Genomic DNA, 21,161 nt, shown 5'->3' on the forward strand with positions numbered 1-21,161 from the left:
GAAATCAGCCATTCCACTGTCCGGAAGATAGTCTACAAGTGGAGGGCTTTCAAAACAACTGCCAACATGCCCAGGACTGGTCGCCCCAGCAAGTTCACCCCAAGAGCAGACCGCAAGATGCTAAAAGAGGTCTCCAAAAACCCTAAAGTGTCATCTCGAGAACTACAGCAGGCTCTGGCTACTGTTGATGTAGAAGTACATGCCTCTACAATCAGAAAGAGACTGTACAAGTTTAACTTGCATGGGAGGTGTGCAAGGAGGAAACCTTTGCTTTCCAAGAGAAACATCGAGGCCAGACTGACATTTGCCAGAGATAAAGTTGACAAAGACCAGGACTTCTGGAATAATGTTCTTTGGACAGATGAGTCCAAAATTGAATTATTTGGACACAACAGCAGAGGACATGTTTGGCGTAAACCAAACACAGCATTCCAAGAAAAGAACCTCATACCAACTGTGAAGCATGGAGGTGGAAGTGTCATGGTTTGGGGCTGCTTTGCTGCAGCAGGACCTGGTCAGCTCACCATCATAGAATCCACGATGAATTCTACTGTGTATCAGAAGGTGCTTGAAGAACATGTGAGACCATCAGTTAGAAAATTAAAGCTGAAGCGGAACTGGACCATGCAACATGACAATGACCCAAAACATACTAGTAAATCAACCAAAGATTGGCTGAAAAAGAAGAAATGGAGAGTCCTGGAATGGCCAAGTCAAAGTCCAGATTTGAATCCCATTGAGATGCTGTGGGGTGACTTGAAAAGGGCTGTACGTGCAAGAAACCCCTCAAACATCTCACAGCTGAAAAAGTTCTGCATTGAGGAGTGGGGTAAAATTTCCTCAGACCGATGTCGAAGACTGGTAGATGGCTACAAGAACCGTCTCACTGCAGTTATTTCAGCCAAAGGAGGTAACACTCGCTATTAGGGGCAAGGGTGTCCTATCTTTTTCCTCAGTTAGAATAGGCATTTTTGTAGAATGACATTTACAGAAGATCTTGAAAAGACTTTTCTTCAGTTTTCTTTGTTTAGTCGGATTACTTTAATCTCTCTGTATTGTTGAAACGGAGATGAAATAACCTTTTATTAAAAATGTTACAAAAAACCACATGCTTTCAAAGGGTGTCCTAATTTTTTCACATGACTGTACATCATATGTCCTAGGAGGAGTAACACTGGAGAAACACTTGTAGAGAAGGATCAGGTACTAATAATCTACATACATCATATGTCCTAGGAGGAGTAACACTGGAGAGTTACTTGTAGAGAAGGATCAGGTACTAATAATCTACATACATCATATGTCCTAGGAGGAGTAACACTGGAGAGTCACTTGTAGAGAAGGATCAGGTACTAATAATCTACATACATCATATGTCCTATGAGGAGTAACACTGGAGAATCACTTGTATCGAACGATTAGGTACTAATAATCTACATACATAATATGTCCTAGGAGGAGTAACATTGGAGAGTTACTTGTAGAGAAGAATCAGGTACTAATAATCTACATACATAATATGTCCTAGGAGGAGTAACACTGGAGAGTCACTTGTAGAGATGGATCAGGTACTAATAATCTACATACATCATATGTCCTAGGAGGAGTAACACTAGAGTCACTTGTACAGAAGGATCAGGTACTAATATTCTGCATACATAATATGTCCTAGGAGGAGTAACACTGGAGAGTCACTTGTAGAGAAGGATAGGGTAGTAATAATCTACATACATCATATGTCCTAGGAGAAGTAACACTGGAGAGTCACTTGTAGAGAAGGATCATGTACTAATAATCTACATACATCATATGTCCTAGGAGGAGTAACACTGGAGAGTCACTTGTATAGAAGGATCAGGTACTAATAATCTACATACATCATATGTCCTAGGAGGAGTAACACTGGAGAGTCACTTGTAGAGAAGGATAGGGTAGTAATAAGCTACATACATCATATGTCCTAGGAGAAGTAACACTGGAGAGTCACTTGTAGAGAAGGATCAGGTACTAATAATCTACATACATCATATGTCCTAGGAGGAGTAACACTGGAGAGTCACTTGTTGAGAAGGATAGGGTAGTCATAATCTACATCCATCATATGTCCTAGGAGGAGTAACACTGGAAAGTCACTAGTAGAGAAGGATCAGGTACTAATAATCTACATACATCATATGTCCTAGGAGGAGTAACACTGGAGAATCACTTGTAGAGAAGGATCAGGTACTAATAATCTACATACATAATATGTCCTAGGAGGAGTAAAACTGGAGAGTCACTTGTAGAGATGGATCAGGTACTAATAATCTACATACATCATATGTCCCGGAGGAGTAACACTAGAGAGTCACTTGTATAAAGGATCAGGTACTAATATTCTGCATACATAATATGTCCTAGGAGGAGTAACACTGGAGAGTCACTTGTAGAGATGGATTCGGTACTAATAATCTACATACATCATATGTCCTAGGAGGAGTAACACTGGAGAATCACTTGTAGAGAAGGATCAGGTACTAATAATCTACATACATCATATGTCCTAGGAGGAGTAACACTGGCGAATCACTTGTAAAGAAGGATCAGGTACTAATAATCTACATACATCATATGTCCTAGGAGGAGTAACACTGGAGAGATACTTGTAGAGAAGGATCAGGTACTAATAATCTACATACATCATATGTCCTAGGAGGAGTAACACTGGAGAATCACTTGTATCGAAGGATTAGGTACTAATAATCTACATACATCATATGTCCTAGGAGGAGTAACATTGGAGAGTTACTTGTAGAGAAGAATCAGGTACTAATAATCTACATACATAATATGTCCTAGGAGGAGTAACACTGGAGAGTCACTTGTAGAGATGAATCAGGTACTAATAATCTACATACATCATATGTCCTAGGAGGAGTAACACTAGAGTCACTTGTACAGAAGGATCAGGTACTAATATTCTGCATACATAATATGTCCTAGGAGGAGTAACACTGGAGAGTCACTTGTAGAGAAGGATAGGGTAGTAATAATCTACATACATCATATGTCCTAGGAGAAGTAACACTGGAGAGTCACTTGTAGAGAAGGATCAGGTACTAATAATCTACATACATCATATGTCCTAGGAGGAGTAATACTGGAGAGTTACTTGTACAGAAGGATCGGGTACTAATATTCTGCATACATAATATGTCCTAGGAGGAGTAACACTGGAGAGTCACTTGTAGAGAAGGATAGGGTAGTAATAATCTACATACATCATATGTCCTAGGAGTAGTAACACTGGAGAGTCACTTGTAGAGAAGGATTGGGTACTAATAATCTACATACATCATATGTCCTAGGAGGAGTAACACTGGAGAGTCACTTGTAGAGAAGGATCAGGTACTAATAATCTACATACATCATATGTCCTAGGAGGAGTAACACTGGAGAGTCACTTGTAGAGAAGGATAGGGTAGTAATAATCTACATACATCATATGTCCTAGGAGGAGTAACACTGGAACATCACTTGTAGAGATGGATCAGGTACTAATAATCTACATACATCATATGTCCTAGGAGGAGTAACACTGGAGGGTCACTGGTAGAGAAGGATAGGGTAGTAATAATCTACATACATCATTTGTCCTAGGAGGAGTAACACTGGAGAGTCACTTGTAGAAAAGGATCAGGTACTAATAATCTACATACATCATATGTCCTAGGGGGAGTAACACTGGAGAGTCACTTGTAGAGAAGGATCAGGTACTAATAATCTACATACATCATGTCCTAGGAGGAGTAACACTGGAGGGTCACTTGTAGAGAAGGATTTGGGTGTCCTTGTGGATGGTAGATTAAATACCAGCACAATGTCAATCAGCTGCTACTAAGGCCACCAGGATATTGTCATGCATGATACGAGGCATGGACTCGCGGGGCAGGGATGTAATATTACCACTTTACAAAGCGTTGGTCTTATCTGGAATATGCAACTAGAAAGGACGCCCTGGACCTGGAGAGAGTACAGAGGAGAGCAACTAAACTGATGAGGGGCCTGGAGGGTCTGAGTTATGGGGGGAGATTAAAAGGGTTTTCCGGGTTCAGAGCTGAACCCAGACATACCCATATTTTTACCCTGACAAGATGCTCTCCTTTGCCCTGTGCTGAATCGTGCAGGGCAAGGTCATTAAGGAGTTCTGGTGACTTACAGGCACTCCTTAGGGAAGGTCTGGAGCAAGTGTCATGACATGGGAAGTACTGGAGCTAGTGTCATGACATGGTAAGGTCTGGAGCTAGTGTCATGACATGGGAAGGTCTGGAGCTAGTGTCATGACATGGGAAGGTCTGGAGCTAGTGTCATGACATGGGAAGGTCTGGAGCTAGTGTCATGACATGGGAAGGTCTGGGGCTAGTGTCATGACATGGGAAGGTCTGGAGCTAGTGTCATGACATGGGAAGGTCTGGAGCTAGTGTCATGACATGGGAATGTCTGGGGCTAGTGTCATGACATGGGAAGGTCTGGAGCTAGTGTCATGACATGGGAAGGTCTGGGGCTAGTGTCATGACATGGGAAGGTCTGGAGCTAGTGTCATGACATGGGAAGGTCTGGAGCTAGTGTCATGACATGGGAAGGTCTGGGGCTAGTGTCATGACATGGGAAGGTCTGGAGCTAGTGTCATGACATGGGAAGGTCTGGGGCTAGTGTCATGACATGGGAAGGTCTGGGGCTAGTGTCATGACTGGGCCATACAAAAAATATGGCAAAAAGCTGTTCCATGTAAAATGTGCTCAAAAGATAAGGAGGCGCTGCCTTCGACTGGAGAAGAAAAAGTTCAGTCTCCAGAAGCGTCAAAGCTTATTTACTGTAAGAGCTGTGACTCTGTGGAATAGACTTCCTCAGGACGTGGTGACAGCAGGGACAGGGGACGAGTTTATACAAGGATTCTTTACTGTAAGAGCTGTGACTCTGTGGAATAGACTCCTCAGGACGTGGTCACAGCAGGAACAGGGGACGGGTTTATACAAGGATTCTTTACTGTAAGAGCTGTGACTCTGTGGAATAGACTTCCTCAGGACGTGGTGACAGCAGGGACAGGGGACGAGTTTATACAAGGATTCTTTACTGTAAGAGCTGTGACTCTGTGGAATAGACTCCTCAGGACGTGGTCACAGCAGGAACAGGGGACGGGTTTATACAAGGATACTTTACTGTAAGAGCTGTGACTCTGTGGAGCAGTCACCTCAGGACGTGGTCACAGCAGGAACAGGGGACGGGTTTATACAAGGATTATTTACTGTAACAGCTGTGACTCTGTGGAGCAGTCACCTCAGGACGTGGTCACAGCAGGAACAGGGGACGGGTTTATACAAGGATTATTTACTGTAACAGCTGTGACTCTGTGGAGCAGTCACCTCAGGACGTGGTCACAGCAGGAACAGGGGACGGGTTTATACAAGGATTCTTTACTGTAACAGCTGTGACTCTGTGGAGCAGTCACCTCAGGACGTGGTCACAGCAGGAACAGGGGACGGGTTTATACAAGGATTCTTTACTGTAACAGCTGTGACTCTGTGGAATAGACAGCTCAGGACGTGGTCACAGCAGGAACAGGGGACGGGTTTATACAAGGGTTCTTTACTGTAACAGCTGTGACTCTGTGGAGCAGTCACCTCAGGACGTGGTCACAGCAGGAACAGGGGACGGGTTTATACAAGGATTCTTTACTGTAACAGCTGTGACTCTGTGGAATAGACAGCTCAGGACGTGGTCACAGCAGGAACAGGGGACGGGTTTATACAAGGGTTCTTTACTGTAAGAGCTGTGACTCTGTGGAGCAGTCACCTCAGGACGTGGTCACAGCAGGAACAGGGGACGGGTTTATACAAGGGTTCTTTACTGTAAGAGCTGTGACTCTGTGGAGCAGTCCCCTCAGGACGTGGTCACAGCAGGAACAGGGGACGGGTTTATACAAGGATTCTTTACTGTAACAGCTGTGACTATGTGGAGCAGTTACCTCCGGACGTGGTCACAGCAGGAACAGCGGACGGGTTTATACAAGGATTCTTTACTGTAAGAGCTGTGACTATGTGGAGCAGTCACCTCAGGACGTGGTCACAGCAGGAACAGGGGACGGTTTATACAAGGATTCTTTACTGTAAGAGCTGTGAATCTGTGGAGCAGTCACCTCAGGACATGGTCACAGCAGGAACAGGGGACGGGTTTATACAAGGGTTCTTTACTGTAAGAGCTGTGACTCTGTGGAGCAGTCCCCTCAGGACGTGGTCACAGCAGGAACAGGGGACGGGTTTATACAAGGATTCTTTACTGTAAGAGCTGTGAATCTGTGGAATAGACAGCTCAGGACGTGGTCACAGCAGGAACAGGGGACAGGTTTATACAAGGATTCTTTACTGTAAGAGCTGTGACTCTGTTGAGTAGTCACCTCAAGACGTGGTCACAGCAGGAACAGGGGACGGGTTTATACAAGGATTCTTTACTGTAAGAGCTGTGACTCTGTTGAGCAGTCACCTCAGGACAATTGGTCACAGCAGGAACAGGGGACGGGTTTATACAAGGATTCTTTACTGTAAGAGCTGTGACTCTGTTGAGCAGTCACCTCAGGACGTGGTCACAGCAGGAACAGGAGACGGGTTTATACAAGGCTTCTTTACTGTAAGAGCTGGGAATCTGTGGAGCAGACTTCCTCAGGACGTGGTCACAGCAGGAACAGGGGACGGTTTATACAAGGGTTCTTTTCTGTAAGAGCTGGGAATCTGTGGAGCAGTCACCTCAGGACGTGGTCACAGCAGGAACAGGGGACGGGTTTATACAAGGCTTCTTTACTGTAAGAGCTGTGACTCTGTTGAGTAGTCTCCTCAGGACGTGGTCACAGCAGGAACAGGGGAAGGGTTTATACAAGGCTTCTTTACTGTAAGAGCTGGGAATCTGTTGAGCAGTCACCTCAGGACGTGGTCACAGCAGGAACAGGGGACGGGTTTATACAAGGCTTCTTTACTGTAAGAGCTGGGAATCTGTTGAGCAGACACCTCAGGACATGGTCACAGCAGGAACAGGTTTATACAAGGCTTCTTTACTGTAAGAGCTGGGAATCTGTGGAGCAGACTTCCTCAGGACGTGGTCACAGCAGGAACAGGGGACGGGTTTATACAAGGATTCTTTTCTGTAAGAGCTGGGAATCTGTGGAGCAGTCACCTCAGGACGTGGTCACAGCAGGAACAGGGGACGGTTTATACAAGGATACTTTACTGTAAGAGCTGTGACTCTGTGGAGCAGTCACCTCAGGACGTGGTCACAGCAGGAACAGGGGACGGGTTTATACAAGGATTCTTTACTGTAAGAGCTGTGACTCTGTGGAGCAGACACCTCAGGACGTGGTCACAGCAGGGACAGGGGACGGGTTTATACAAGGATTCTTTACAGTAAGAGCTGTGAATCTGTGGAGCAGTCACCTCAGGACGTGGTCACAGCAGGAACAGGGGACGGGTTTATACAAGGGTTCTTTACTGTAAGAGCTGGGAATCTGTGGAGCAGTCACCTCAGGACGTGGTCACAGCAGGAACAGGGGACGGGTTTATACAAGGGTTTAGATCAGGGATTCTCAACTCCGGTCCTCGGGGCCCACCTACCAGTCATGTTTCAGGATTTCCTTAGTATTGAGCAGGTGATACAATTAGTGTCCATGCATCAGGACTTACCACAGGTATTAATTCTGTGGGATATTCTCAAATCCTGACTGGTAGGCGAATCCCGAGGACTGCAGTTGAGAAAACCTGCTTTAGATGAATTCTTAAAAGTAAATGACATTAATATTTATGAAAACGTGTAGAAATCAGAGTCTCACTTCCTTCTGGGATTCGCGTCCGTATTAACTATGTCAGCATCTGGGTTCTGAGTAGATTTCGGATCCCAGCAAGACCAAAAGGGAACAGTTTTTCATCTGGTTCAGTTACAATCCCATTTTGTCCAAGTTCTGCCCCAAAGCATCAGAAAGGTGTCCACAACCCTGTTTGTACTCCAGGGGACAGAGATACAAGAGGCCATGGAGCCCGTTCTTCAGGACTTGTCCTCCCTATATGGACGGGACTGTGAGAACATCACTGCGCAGTGCAACCCGTCACATTACAATACAATGACCCCTCTATTGCTTCAGTGTGGCCCCTGTGCCGCCCTGCCTGCCACCTTCCCTGTATGAATATTGTATCTACTGTAGAAAATGAGACATTCATAGGAAACAATTCAAAGTCACCGCTTTATGGGAAAATTGGACTGAGCCTCAAAGGGGAGGGGTGCTGATGTGACGAATATCTCTCTACAGAGCTGCAGAACATATTGGCACGAAATCCATGTGGCAGCGCACAGCATCTCCACGCTTTGCTCTCCTCCAGGGATGAGGGCACTCCGCACATATTCTGGCTGAATATTAGCTGTAATTATCGCTTCAGACACAATGCTTTATAATAAAGAAGAAAGAGGTAACAATACAGAGACTGAGAATCCGAAGAGATCAGAGAGATACCATGGATGAAACCTCAGGAGGCTACTGCACACCTCCACACACCTACAGGTGGGCACCCCATTCCATTCACGACTACAATTCACAAGGTTAAGAGTCTACGTAACAAGATCCATCGGGGGTAATGAAGTCCGGCAGACAAGGAAAAGGCTGCTACTGATGCCCCCGTCCCCTCAGAGTCAGCACAGCTGAGCCTTTGAAGCAAGGCACTGAGAGGACGAGTAATCCTGCTGCAGTCATGATTGTGACGTCATGGGGGCCTTACAGTCAGAGATTTCTGTCAACACATTTTCAGCAAATCCTCTTCTGGGAGACAACAGTGTCAATGTATCACGACCAAAGGTGCGCAGGTATTGGCAAAGTGACCATTTCTGTTCCCAGGCACTGGAATTAAGAACATTTCTCCACCCAGCTACCGGCAATGTGACCATTTCACCACCCCGCTACCGGCATTGCGACCATTTCACCACCCCGCTACCGGCATTGTGACCATTTCACCACCCCGCTACCGGCATTGTGACCATTTCACCACCCCGCTACCGGCATTGTGACCATTTTCCCACCCACCTACCAACAAGGTGACCATTTCTCCACCCAGCTACCAGCGAGGTGACCATTTCTCCACCCAGCTACCAGCGAGGTGACCATTTCTCCACCCAGCTACCAGCGAGGTGACCATTTCTCCACCCAGCTACCAGCGAGGTGACCATTTCTCCACCCAGCTACCAGCGAGGTGACCATTTCTCCACCCAGCTACCAGCGAGGTGACCATTTCTCCACCCAGCTACCAGCGAGGTGACCATTTCTCCACCCAGCTACCAGCATTGTGACCATTTCTCCACCCAGCTACCAGCATTGTGACCATTTCTCCACGAGCTGCCAGCAACATGACTATTTCTCCACCCATCTACCGGCAATGTAACCACTTCTTCACCCACCTACTGGCAATCTAACCATTTCTACACCCAGCTACAAGCAACATGACCATTTCTCCTCCCAGCTACCAGCAATGTGACCACTTCTCCACCGAGCTACTGACATAGTGACAATTTCTACATCCACCTACCTGAAATGTGACCATTTCTCCACCCAGCTACCAGCAATGTGACCATTTGTCCACACAGTTACCGGCAATGTGACCATTTCTCCACACAGTTACCGGCAATGTGACCATTTCTCCACACAGTTACCAGCAATGTGACCATTTCTCCACCCAGCTACCAGTAATGTGACCATTTCTCCACACAGTTACCGGCAATGTGACCATTTATCCACCCAGCTACCAGCAATGTGACCATTTCTCCACACAGTTACCGGCAATGTGACCATTTCTCCACCCAGCTACCAGTAATGTGACCATTTCTCCACACAGTTACCGGCAATGTGACCATTTCTCCACCCAGCTACCAGTAATGTGACCATTTCTCCACACAGTTACCGGCAATGTGACCATTTCTCCACACAGTTACCAGCAATGTGACCATTTCTCCACCCAGCTACCAGTAATGTGACCATTTCTCCACACAGTTACCGGCAATGTGACCATTTGTCCACCCAGCTACCAGCAATGTGACCATTTCTCCACACAGTTACCGGCAATGTGACCATTTCTCCACCCAGCTACCAGTAATGTGACCATTTCTCCACACAGTTACCGGCAATGTGACCATTTCTCCACCCAGCTACCAGCAATGTGACCATTTCTCCACACAGTTACCGGCAATGTGACCATTTCTCCACACAGTTACCGGCAATGTGACCATTTCTCCACCCAGCTACCAGCAATGTGACCATTTCTCCACACAGTTACCGGCAATGTGACCATTTCTCCACCCAGCTACCAGCAATGTGACCATTTCTCCACACAGTTACCGGCAATGTGACCATTTCTCCACACAGTTACCAGCAATGTGACCATTTCTCCACACAGTTACCGGCAATGTGACCATTTCGCCATCTAGATACTGGCAATGTGAACATTTCTGCTGCAGGCACTGGAATCAAGATAATTTGCTCCATCAGGGCATCATCAATGTGATCATTTCTACTCCCAGCATTGTGATCACTTTTCCACACAGCTACCGACATTGTAACCATTTCTACACCCAGCTCCCGGCAATATGATTATTTCTCCAACCAGCTAGTGGCATTGTAACCATTTCTCAACCCAGGCACCGGCAATGTGATAATTTCTCCACCCAACTATCGGCACTGTGACCATTTCTCCACCCAGCTACTAGCAATGTGACCAATTTTACACTCGGCTCCTGGCAATATGATCATTTCCCTAACCTGCTCATGGCATTGTTAACATTTCTCCACCCAACTAATGGCACTGTGACCATTTCTCCACCCAGCTACCAGTAATGTCACAATTTCTCTACACAGCTACCGGCATTGTGACCACTATTCCACCCAGCTACCAAAATTGTGACCATTGCTTTACCCAGCTACTGGTATTGTGACCATTGCTTTACCCAGCTACTGGTATTGTGATCATTTCTTTACCCAGCTACTGGTATTGTGATCATTTCTTTACCCAGCTACTGGTATTGTGATCATTTCTCCACCCAGCTACTGGTATTGTGATCATTTCTCCACCCAGCTACCGGCATTGTGACCATTGCTTTACCCAGCTACTGGTATTGTGACCATTGCTTTACCCAGCTACTGGTATTGTGATCATTTCTTTACCCAGCTACTGGTATTGTGATCATTTCTTTACCCAGCTACTGGTATTGTGATCATTTCTCCACCCAGCTACCGGCATTGTGACCATTGCTTTACCCAGCTACTGGTATTGTGAACATTTCTCCACCCAACTACTGGTATTGTGAACATTTCTCCACCCAGCTACTGGTATTGTGATCATTTCTAGACCCAGCTACCGGCATTGTGACCACTTTTCCACCCAGCTACCAAAATTGTGACCATTTCTACATCCAACTACCAGCAACATGACCATTCCTGCCCCCAGACATTGGAATCAAGACCATTTCTCTACCCAGGCACCAGCATTTTGACCATTTCTCCACCCAGGCACCAGCATTTTGACCATTTCTCCAACTTGATATCGCCATTGTGACCATTACTCCCCCTAGCTACTGGAATTGCGACAATTTCTCCACTCAACTACCGACATTGTGACCATTTCTCCAACCAGCTCCCAACATCGTGACCATTTCTCCAACCAGCTACCGGTTTTGTGATCATATCTCCACCCAGCTACCAGCATTGTGACCACTTTTCCACACAGCTATAGACACTGTGGCCATTTCTCTACCCAGCTACCAACATTGTGACCATTTCTGCCCCCAGGCACTGGAATCAAGACCACTTCTATTCCCAGCTACTGGCATTGTGACCATTTCTCCAGTCAGCTACCGGCAACGTGATCATTTCGAAAACCCAGCTAACAACATTGTGACCATTTCTCCAGTCAGCTGCCGGCATTGTGACCATGTTTCACCCCAGGTACCACGTTGTCGCTATTTATCCCCTCCACGTACCACGTTGTCACTATTTCTCCCGCTCAGGTACCACATTGTCACCATTTCTCCCTCGGGTACCCATTTTCTGAAGATATTTTTATGGCTTCCATAAAAGTCATCAGTCTATAATATTTTGACCTGTAGTTTTTAGTTTGCACATGCCAAACCCTAAGCGGGTCAGTAAGTGGTGGGGGCAGGGGTCTACAGTAAAGGAATACAGCTGTGACATCTTGTACGTCAGCTTGATGCTAATGGCAGAAGGTCTGGAGTCTAAACTCCCAGTGATCCTTTCTCTACAGAAATCCATGTAGTCCTCAGGAGTCTATGACAATAAGAAGCTGCCGATCAGACGCCTACATACGGGATGCATGGACCGGGCGGCAGACACTAGATACCTGCTGCAGCACATTCCACTCCGCACAATACATCTACATGTAGGAGTTTTCCATGGAGTGAGTCTTTTGATGCGTCACTAGTTGGTAGCTCCAGCAGAAGCTGCGGCCACATTCGATGCAGGTGTATGGCTTCTCGCCGGTGTGAACTCGCTGGTGTCGGACCAGCTGATAGCTCCAGCTGAAGTTTTTCCCACACTGCATGCAGGAGTATGGCTTCTCCCCAGTGTGGGTTCTCTGGTGCTTGTTATAATCAGAGTTGCGGCTGAAGTTTTTGCCACACAGCAGGCACTGGAAGGGCTTCTCATTACTGTGGGTGACACGGTGCCGGTCACAGCCCACCTTATCAATGAAGCACTTGCCACATTCCGGGCAGGTGTATGGTTTCTCTCCTGTATGGATTCTCTGGTGGGTCACTAGCACTGACCTCTGGCTGAAGCTCTTCCCACAGGCGGTACATGTGTATGGTTTCTCTCCTGTGTGTATCCTTTGATGCATGACCAGCTTGGAGCTCTCGCTGAAGCTCTTGCCGCACTCGTTGCAGGTGTATGGGCGTTCCCCTGTGTGTGTTCTCTTATGTGTGATGAGATGGGAGCGCACACTGAAGCTCTTCCCGCAGTCACTACAGGAATATGGACGCTCTCCAGTGTGTGTTCTCTGGTGAATGACCAGCTTGGAGCTTTCACTAAAGCTTTTGCCACACTCGATACAGGTGTATGGCCGCTCACCCGTGTGGGTCCTCTGGTGGCGAACAAGTTGGGAGCTTTCGCTGAATCGCTTTCCACAGTCTGGGCAGGAAAAGGGCTTCTCTCCTGTGTGTATCTTATGGTGGCGAATGAGCAGGGAGCAGGAGGTGAACCCCTTGCCGCACTCCAGACATGGGTAGGGTCTCTCTCCTGTGTGGTTTCGGTGATGTTGGATGAGCAAGGATTTCTGGCTAAACCTTTTTCCACACACTGTGCACAGGAATGGCTTTGCCTTAGAACTACTTCTTTTTTGTGATCTTGGCGTCCTGTCTATGGAGTGTTTTTTCACATTTGATGCCATAGCAGACTCCTCATTGGCACCGTGGACCTCTGTTTTTATAGATATCGTAGTGTCACCCTTGGTGGCACCTATAGAGGGGTCATCAGCAGCAGCCACTTTGTCTGCAGCCAGCACAGAGCCTTCACTGCCAGAGTATAAGTCGCTGTCTTGCGGCCGGACAATAAATTCACTGCATTTCAATAGATTTGAAGACAGTCTTTCTGGGGAGCTGCTTGTCAGGCTGCGATGCGTTTTGGCTGGTTTTCGACGTCGTCTCTGTGGTTCTTTCTTCGGACACGTGCTGACGGTGCCATGTGCAGCATTTCTGTCTGTGGGATAATAATGAATCACATTTAGGTCAGGCTCATCTGTACAACTAGCTCTGTTACTGTGTGGAATGGACTGAGAGTATCCCGGAGATTCCCAACTGTGACTGCCACGTTACTGAGTCACCCCAGCACCGCGCCGCTACGTGGCCCTTATTAGCAGCTACAGCTTGTGGAATAGATTACACAGCACAAAGCTGCAGCACCATTGCCTGGGAAACCCATGAGCAACCATGAAAGATGCGTGTGCGAATGTGGAAGACAAGATGAATCCAATGGTGCCAGGAGGGGAAGTTATCACCAACATGTGGTTCTACGAGAAGCAGGTATTGTCCACCTACAGAGGTTTACTCGTCACTCGTCATGGAGTGGAGCGAACAGATTCCTAACGCTTGACCTTCTGATATGTATGTGACTGTGGATGGAAGAACGAGGTCTGGTTCACATGGATGAGCAGAGGTCCCTCAACACAATGCTGGCACCTACAGCCGTGATACCCACCGATGGATAAGGCCTGTGAGCGGCTCTTGGTCAGCTCTTCTGGGTCCTCCATGGTCCCTTCTCTTGTTTACGTGTCTGCTGGAAAAGTATAGAGGTTTATAGTGTTAATGAAAGTAGGAAAGTGAGATGAGAAGAAGAACAGTCACACAATATTATGTAGGTTACAGGCTGTGAAACCGATCCCCAAAACAAGGACAAGTCACTGGAAGATACCACGTCACCCCATCAAGTGGCTCTGTCACCAGGATCAATTCTATTCTGCCTGATGGAGGCTCATCATGCTGATTACTACTATACTGTATATTAAACAGCTTCAGAGATTTGTGTTTTCATTCATATGCAAATGAGCACATTGGAGCACCAGGGGGCAGGGCTGAACCCTTGGAGCAAAGCTTTTGTAACAGCCCTTGTGCACACTCCTCCCGCCTTTTGATTAAAGGGGTTGTCCGGGTTCAGAGTTGAACCCGGAAATACCCATAATTTCACCCAAGAAGCCCCCTGAGGCTAGCATTGGAGCATCTCATACTCTGATGCACTCCCTTGCCCTGCTCTGGATTGTACTCTTTTTTTTACAATAACACACTGTGGGCGGAAGCTTCCGCCCGGCAGTGTGTTCGGTGATGTTACCGGCCCTGATGGGCGGGCTTTAGTGCTACCCTAGCCATTTTACAGGCTAGGGCAGCACTCAAGCCTGCCCGTCAGTGCCGGTGAGGTCACCGGGCTTCTTGTCAGCCCCATGAGAGCCCGGTTCGTCACCGGAACTCCGGAAAATGCCTTTGCCCTGCGCGATTTAGCATCATAGCATTAACATCGGACACTATGTACTATAGCTTCACCACACTGAGATCTGCTCAGAAAGCTCCTCTACATATCACTGCTTTAGTCACAAACACAATATATGAAAACCACAAACAAAACTACACAGAGACACACATATACAGCACATACACACATATAGATACTCATTTAGGTCCAGAAGCAGTTATATAGATACATTGTACACATACAGGTCCAGACACAGTTATATAGATACATTGTACACAGACAGTTATATAGATACATTGTACACAGACAGTTATATAGATACATTGTACACATACAGGTCCAGACACAGTTATATAGATACATTGTGCACATACAGACAGTTATATAGATACATTGTACACATACAGACACTGTTATATAGATACATTGTACACATACAGGTCCAGACACAGTTATATAGATACATTGTACACAGACAGTTATATAGATACATTGTACACATACAGGTCCAGACACAGTTATATAGATACATTGTACACATACAGTTATATAGATACATTGTACACAGACAGTTATATAGATACATTGTACACATACAGGTCCAGACACAGTTATATAGATACATTGTACACAGACAGTTATATAGATACATTGTACACATACAGGTCCAGACACTGTTATATAGATACATTGTAAACATACAGGTCCAGACACAGTTATATAGATACATTGTACACAGACAGTTATATAGATACATTGTACACATACAGGTCCAGACACAGTTATATAGATACATTGTACACAGACAGTTATATAGATACATTGTACACATACAGGTCCAGACACAGTTATATAGATACATTGTACACATACAGTTATATAGATACATTGTACACATACAGTTATATAGATACATTGTACACATACAGTTATATAGATACATTGTACGCATACAGTTATATAGATACATTGTACGCAGACAGTTATATAGATACATTGTACGCAGACAGTTATATAGATACATTGTACACATACAGTTATATAGATACATTGTACACATACAGTTATATAGATACATTGTACGCATACAGTTATATAGATACATTGTACACATACAGTTATATAGATACATTGTACACATACAGTTATATAGATACATTGAATACATACAGGTCCAGACACAGTTATATAGATACATTGTACACAGACAGTTATATAGATACATTGTACACATACAGACACAGTTATATAGATACATTGTACACAGACAGTTATATAGATACATTGTACACATACAGGTCCAGACACAGTTATATAGATACATTGTACACATACAGACAGTTATATAGATACATTGTACACATACAGACACAGTTATATAGATACATTGTACACAGACAGTTATATAGATACATTGTACACATACAGGTCCAGACACAGTTATATAGATACATTGTACACAGTTATATAGATACATTGTGGACATACAGACAGTTATATAGATACATTGTACACATACAGACACTGTTATATAGATACATTGTACACATACAGGTCCAGACACAGTTATATAGATACATTGTACACAGACAGTTATATAGATACATTGTACACATACAGGTCCAGACACAGTTATATAGATACATTGTACACATACAGTTATATAGATACATTGTACACATACAGTTATATAGATACATTGTACACATACAGTTATATAGATACATTGTACGCATACAGTTATATAGATACATTGTACGCAGACAGTTATATAGATACATTGTACGCAGACAGTTATATAGATACATTGTACACATACAGTTATATAGATACATTGTACGCATACAGTTATATAGATACATTGTACACATACAGTTATATAGATACATTGTACACATACAGTTATATAGATACATTGAATACATACAGGTCCAGACACAGTTATATAGATACATTGTACACAGACAGTTATATAGATACATTGTACACATACAGACACAGTTATATAGATACATTGTACACAGACAGTTATATAGATACATTGTACACATACAGGTCCAGACACAGTTATATAGATACATTGTACACATACAGACAGTTATATAGATACATTGTACACATACAGACACAGTTATATAGATACATTGTACACAGACAGTTATATAGATACATTGTACACATACAGGTCCAGACACAGTTATATAGATACATTGTACACAGTTATATAGATACATTGTGCACATACAGACAGTTATATAGATACATTGTACACATACAGACACTGTTATATAGATACATTGTACACATACAGGTCCAGACACAGTTATATAGATACATTGTACACAGACAGTTATATAGATACATTGTACACATACAGGTCCAGACACAGTTATATAGATACATTGTACACAGACAGTTATATAGATACATTGTACACATACAGACACTGTTATATAGATACATTGTACACATACAGGTCCAGACGCTGTTATATAGATACATTGTACACATACAGGTCCAGACACAGTTATATAGATACATTGTACACAGACAGTTATATAGATACATTGTACACATACAGACACTGTTATATAGATACATTGTACACATACAGGTCCAGACGCTGTTATATAGATACATTGTACACATACAGGTCCAGACGCTGTTATATAGATACATTGTACACATACAGGTCCAGACGCTGTTATATAGATACATTGTACACATACAGGTCCAGACGCTGTTATATAGATACATTGTACACATACAGGTCCAGACGCTGTTATATAGATACATTGTACACATACAGGTCCAGACGCTGTTATATAGATACATTGTACACATACAGGTCCAGACGCTGTTATATAGATACATTGTACACAGACAGTTATATAGATACATTGTACACATACAGACACAGTTATATAGATACATTGTACACATACAGTTATATAGATACATTGTACACATACAGACACAGTTATATAGATACATTGTACACATACAGTTATATAGATACATTGTACGCATACAGTTATATAGATACATTGTACACAGACAGTTATATAGATACATTGTACACATACAGTTATATAGATACATTGTACACATACAGTTATATAGATACATTGTACACAGACATTGTTATATAGATACATTGTACACAGACATTGTTATATAGATACATTGTACACAGACAGTTATATAGATACATTGTACACATACAGTTATATAGATACATTGTACACATACAGTTATATAGATACATTGTACACAGACAGTTATATAGATACATTGTACACAGACAGTTATATAGATACATTGTACACAGACATTGTTATATAGATACATTGTACACATACAGACAGATATATAGATACATTGTACACATACAGACAGTTATATAGATACATTGTACACATACAGACTGTTATATAGATACACTGTACACACACAGTTATATAGATACATTGTACACATAGTTATATAGATACATTGTACACATACAGTTATATAGATACAATGTACACCGACAGACACAGATATATAGATACATTGTACACATACAGACTGTTATATAGATACATTGTACACAGACAGTTATATAGATACATTGTACACAGACAGTTATATAGATACATTGTACACAGACATTGTTATATAGATACATTGTACACATACAGACAGATATATAGATACATTGTACACATACAGACAGTTATATAGATACATTGTACACATACAGACACTGTTATATAGATACATTGTACACAGACTGTTATATAGATACATTGTACACAGACAGTTATATAGATACATTGTGCACACACAGTTATATAGATACATTGTACACATACAGTTATATAGATACAATGTACACCGACAGACACAGATATATAGATACATTGTACACAGACATTGTTATATAGATACATTGTACACAGACAGTTATATAGATACATTGTACACATACAGTTATATAGATACATTGTACACAGACATTGTTATATAGATACATTGTACACATACAGACAGTTATATAGATACATTGTGCACACACAGTTATATAGATACAATGTACACAGACAGTTATATAGATACATTGTACACATACAGTTATATAGATACATTGTACACATACAGTTATATAGATACATTGTACACATACAGTTATATAGATACATTGTACACATACAGTTATATAGATACATTGTACACAGACAGTTATATAGATACATTGTACACAGACAGTTATATAGATACATTGTACACAGACAGTTATATAGATACATTGTACACATACAGACAGTTATATAGATACATTGTACACATACAGTTATATAGATACACTGTACACATACAGACAGTTATATAGATACATTGTACACATACAGACAGTTATATAGATACATTGTACACATACAGACTGTTATATAGATACATTGTACACATACAGACTGTTATATAGATACACTGTACACACACAGTTATATAGATACATTGTACACATAGTTATATAGATACATTGTACACATACAGTTATATAGATACAATCTACACCGACAGACACAGATATATAGATACATTGTACACATACAGTTATATAGATACATTGTACACATACAGTTATATAGATACATTGTACACAGACAGTTATATAGATACATTGTACACAGACATTTATATAGATACATTGTACACATACAGTTATATAGATACATTGTACACAGACAGTTATATAGATACATTGTACACAGACATTGTTATATAGATACATTGTACACAGACACAGTTATATAGATACATTGTACACATACAGTTATATAGATACATTGTACGCATACAGTTATATAGATACATTGTACACAGACAGTTATATAGATACATTGTACACAGACAGTTATATAGATACATTGTACACAGACAGTTATATAGATACATTGTACACAGACAGTTATATAGATACATTGTACACAGACAGTTATATAGATACATTGTGCACACACAGTTATATAGATACATTGTACACAGACAGTTATATAGATACATTGTACACATACAGTTATATAGATACATTGTACACATACAGTTATATAGATACAATGTACACCGACAGACACAGATATATAGATACATTGTACACATACAGACTGTTATATAGATACATTGTATACATGTTACCTCTCTGCTGGCTCCTCCCCTCCGCCGCGCTCGGGTCACGTGACCTCTCCCGGCATCACTTCCGGCCCCCCCCTCACTGTGATAACTTTATTAGCACGGACAGCGAGCAGTGGAGCAGCGGTATCTCAGGGAAGAGCCGCATGATGTGTATTAATGTGTGCAGTGCGGAGTTTCCACCCGACACCCATAGCATTAATACCTCTTATACCTGCAGTGAATGGATCTGAATCCCGGCTCTAGAACTGACATTTATTGGCTGTTCTGTCTGAGGAGGCGGAAGAGCGGTGAGTGCAGGTAGGTGAGCGGTACCGAACCGGTACCAGACTGGTACCCGCAATACAGAACCAAGAAATACACCCCAGAACCGGACTGATACTGGAAATACAGCCCAGAACCGGACTGATACCGGAAATACAGCCCAGAACCGGACTGATACCGTAAATACAGCCCAGAACCGGACTGATACCGTAAATACGGCCCCAGAACCGGACTGATACCGGAAATACGGCCCCAGAACCGGACTGATACCGGAAATACAGCCCAGAACCGGACTGATACCGGAAATACAGCCCCAGAACCGGACTGATACCGGAAATACAGCCCCAGAACCGGACTGATACCGGAAATACGGCCCCAGAACCGGACTGATACCGGAAATACGGCCCCAGAACCGGACTGATACCGGAAATACAGCCCAGAACCGGACTGATACTGGAAATACAGCCCAGAACCGGACTGATACCGGAAATACAGCCCCAGAACCGGACTGATACCGGAAATACAGCCCAGAACCGGACTGATACCGGAAATACGGCCCCAGAACCGGACTGATACCGGAAATACAGCCCAGAACCGGACTGATACTGGAAATACAGCCCAGAACCGGACTGATACCGGAAATACAGCCCCAGAACCGGACTGATACCGGAAATACAGCCCAGAACCGGACTGATAC

General features: G+C 43.4%; 1 protein-coding gene across 1 annotated transcript; it reads right to left on the reverse strand.

Moving 5' to 3' along the window:
* Positions 1–12,443: 12,443 nt before the first annotated feature.
* LOC122930495 (gastrula zinc finger protein XlCGF57.1-like) lies at positions 12,444–20,256 on the reverse strand. The gene is made up of 3 exons (XM_044283943.1): positions 20,207–20,256; positions 14,261–14,338; positions 12,444–13,762 (listed from the first exon to the last, which is right to left on the reverse strand). Exons 2-3 carry the CDS (start codon positions 14,310–14,312, stop codon positions 12,444–12,446), a joined length of 1,371 nt encoding a protein of 456 aa, XP_044139878.1. The 5' UTR covers positions 14,313–14,338; positions 20,207–20,256.
* Between the last annotated feature and the right edge of the window lie 905 nt (positions 20,257–21,161).

The sequence above is a fragment of the Bufo gargarizans genome, chromosome 3, assembly GCF_014858855.1.
Source record: "Bufo gargarizans isolate SCDJY-AF-19 chromosome 3, ASM1485885v1, whole genome shotgun sequence".
NCBI classification, from domain to species: Eukaryota; Metazoa; Chordata; class Amphibia; order Anura; family Bufonidae; genus Bufo; species Bufo gargarizans.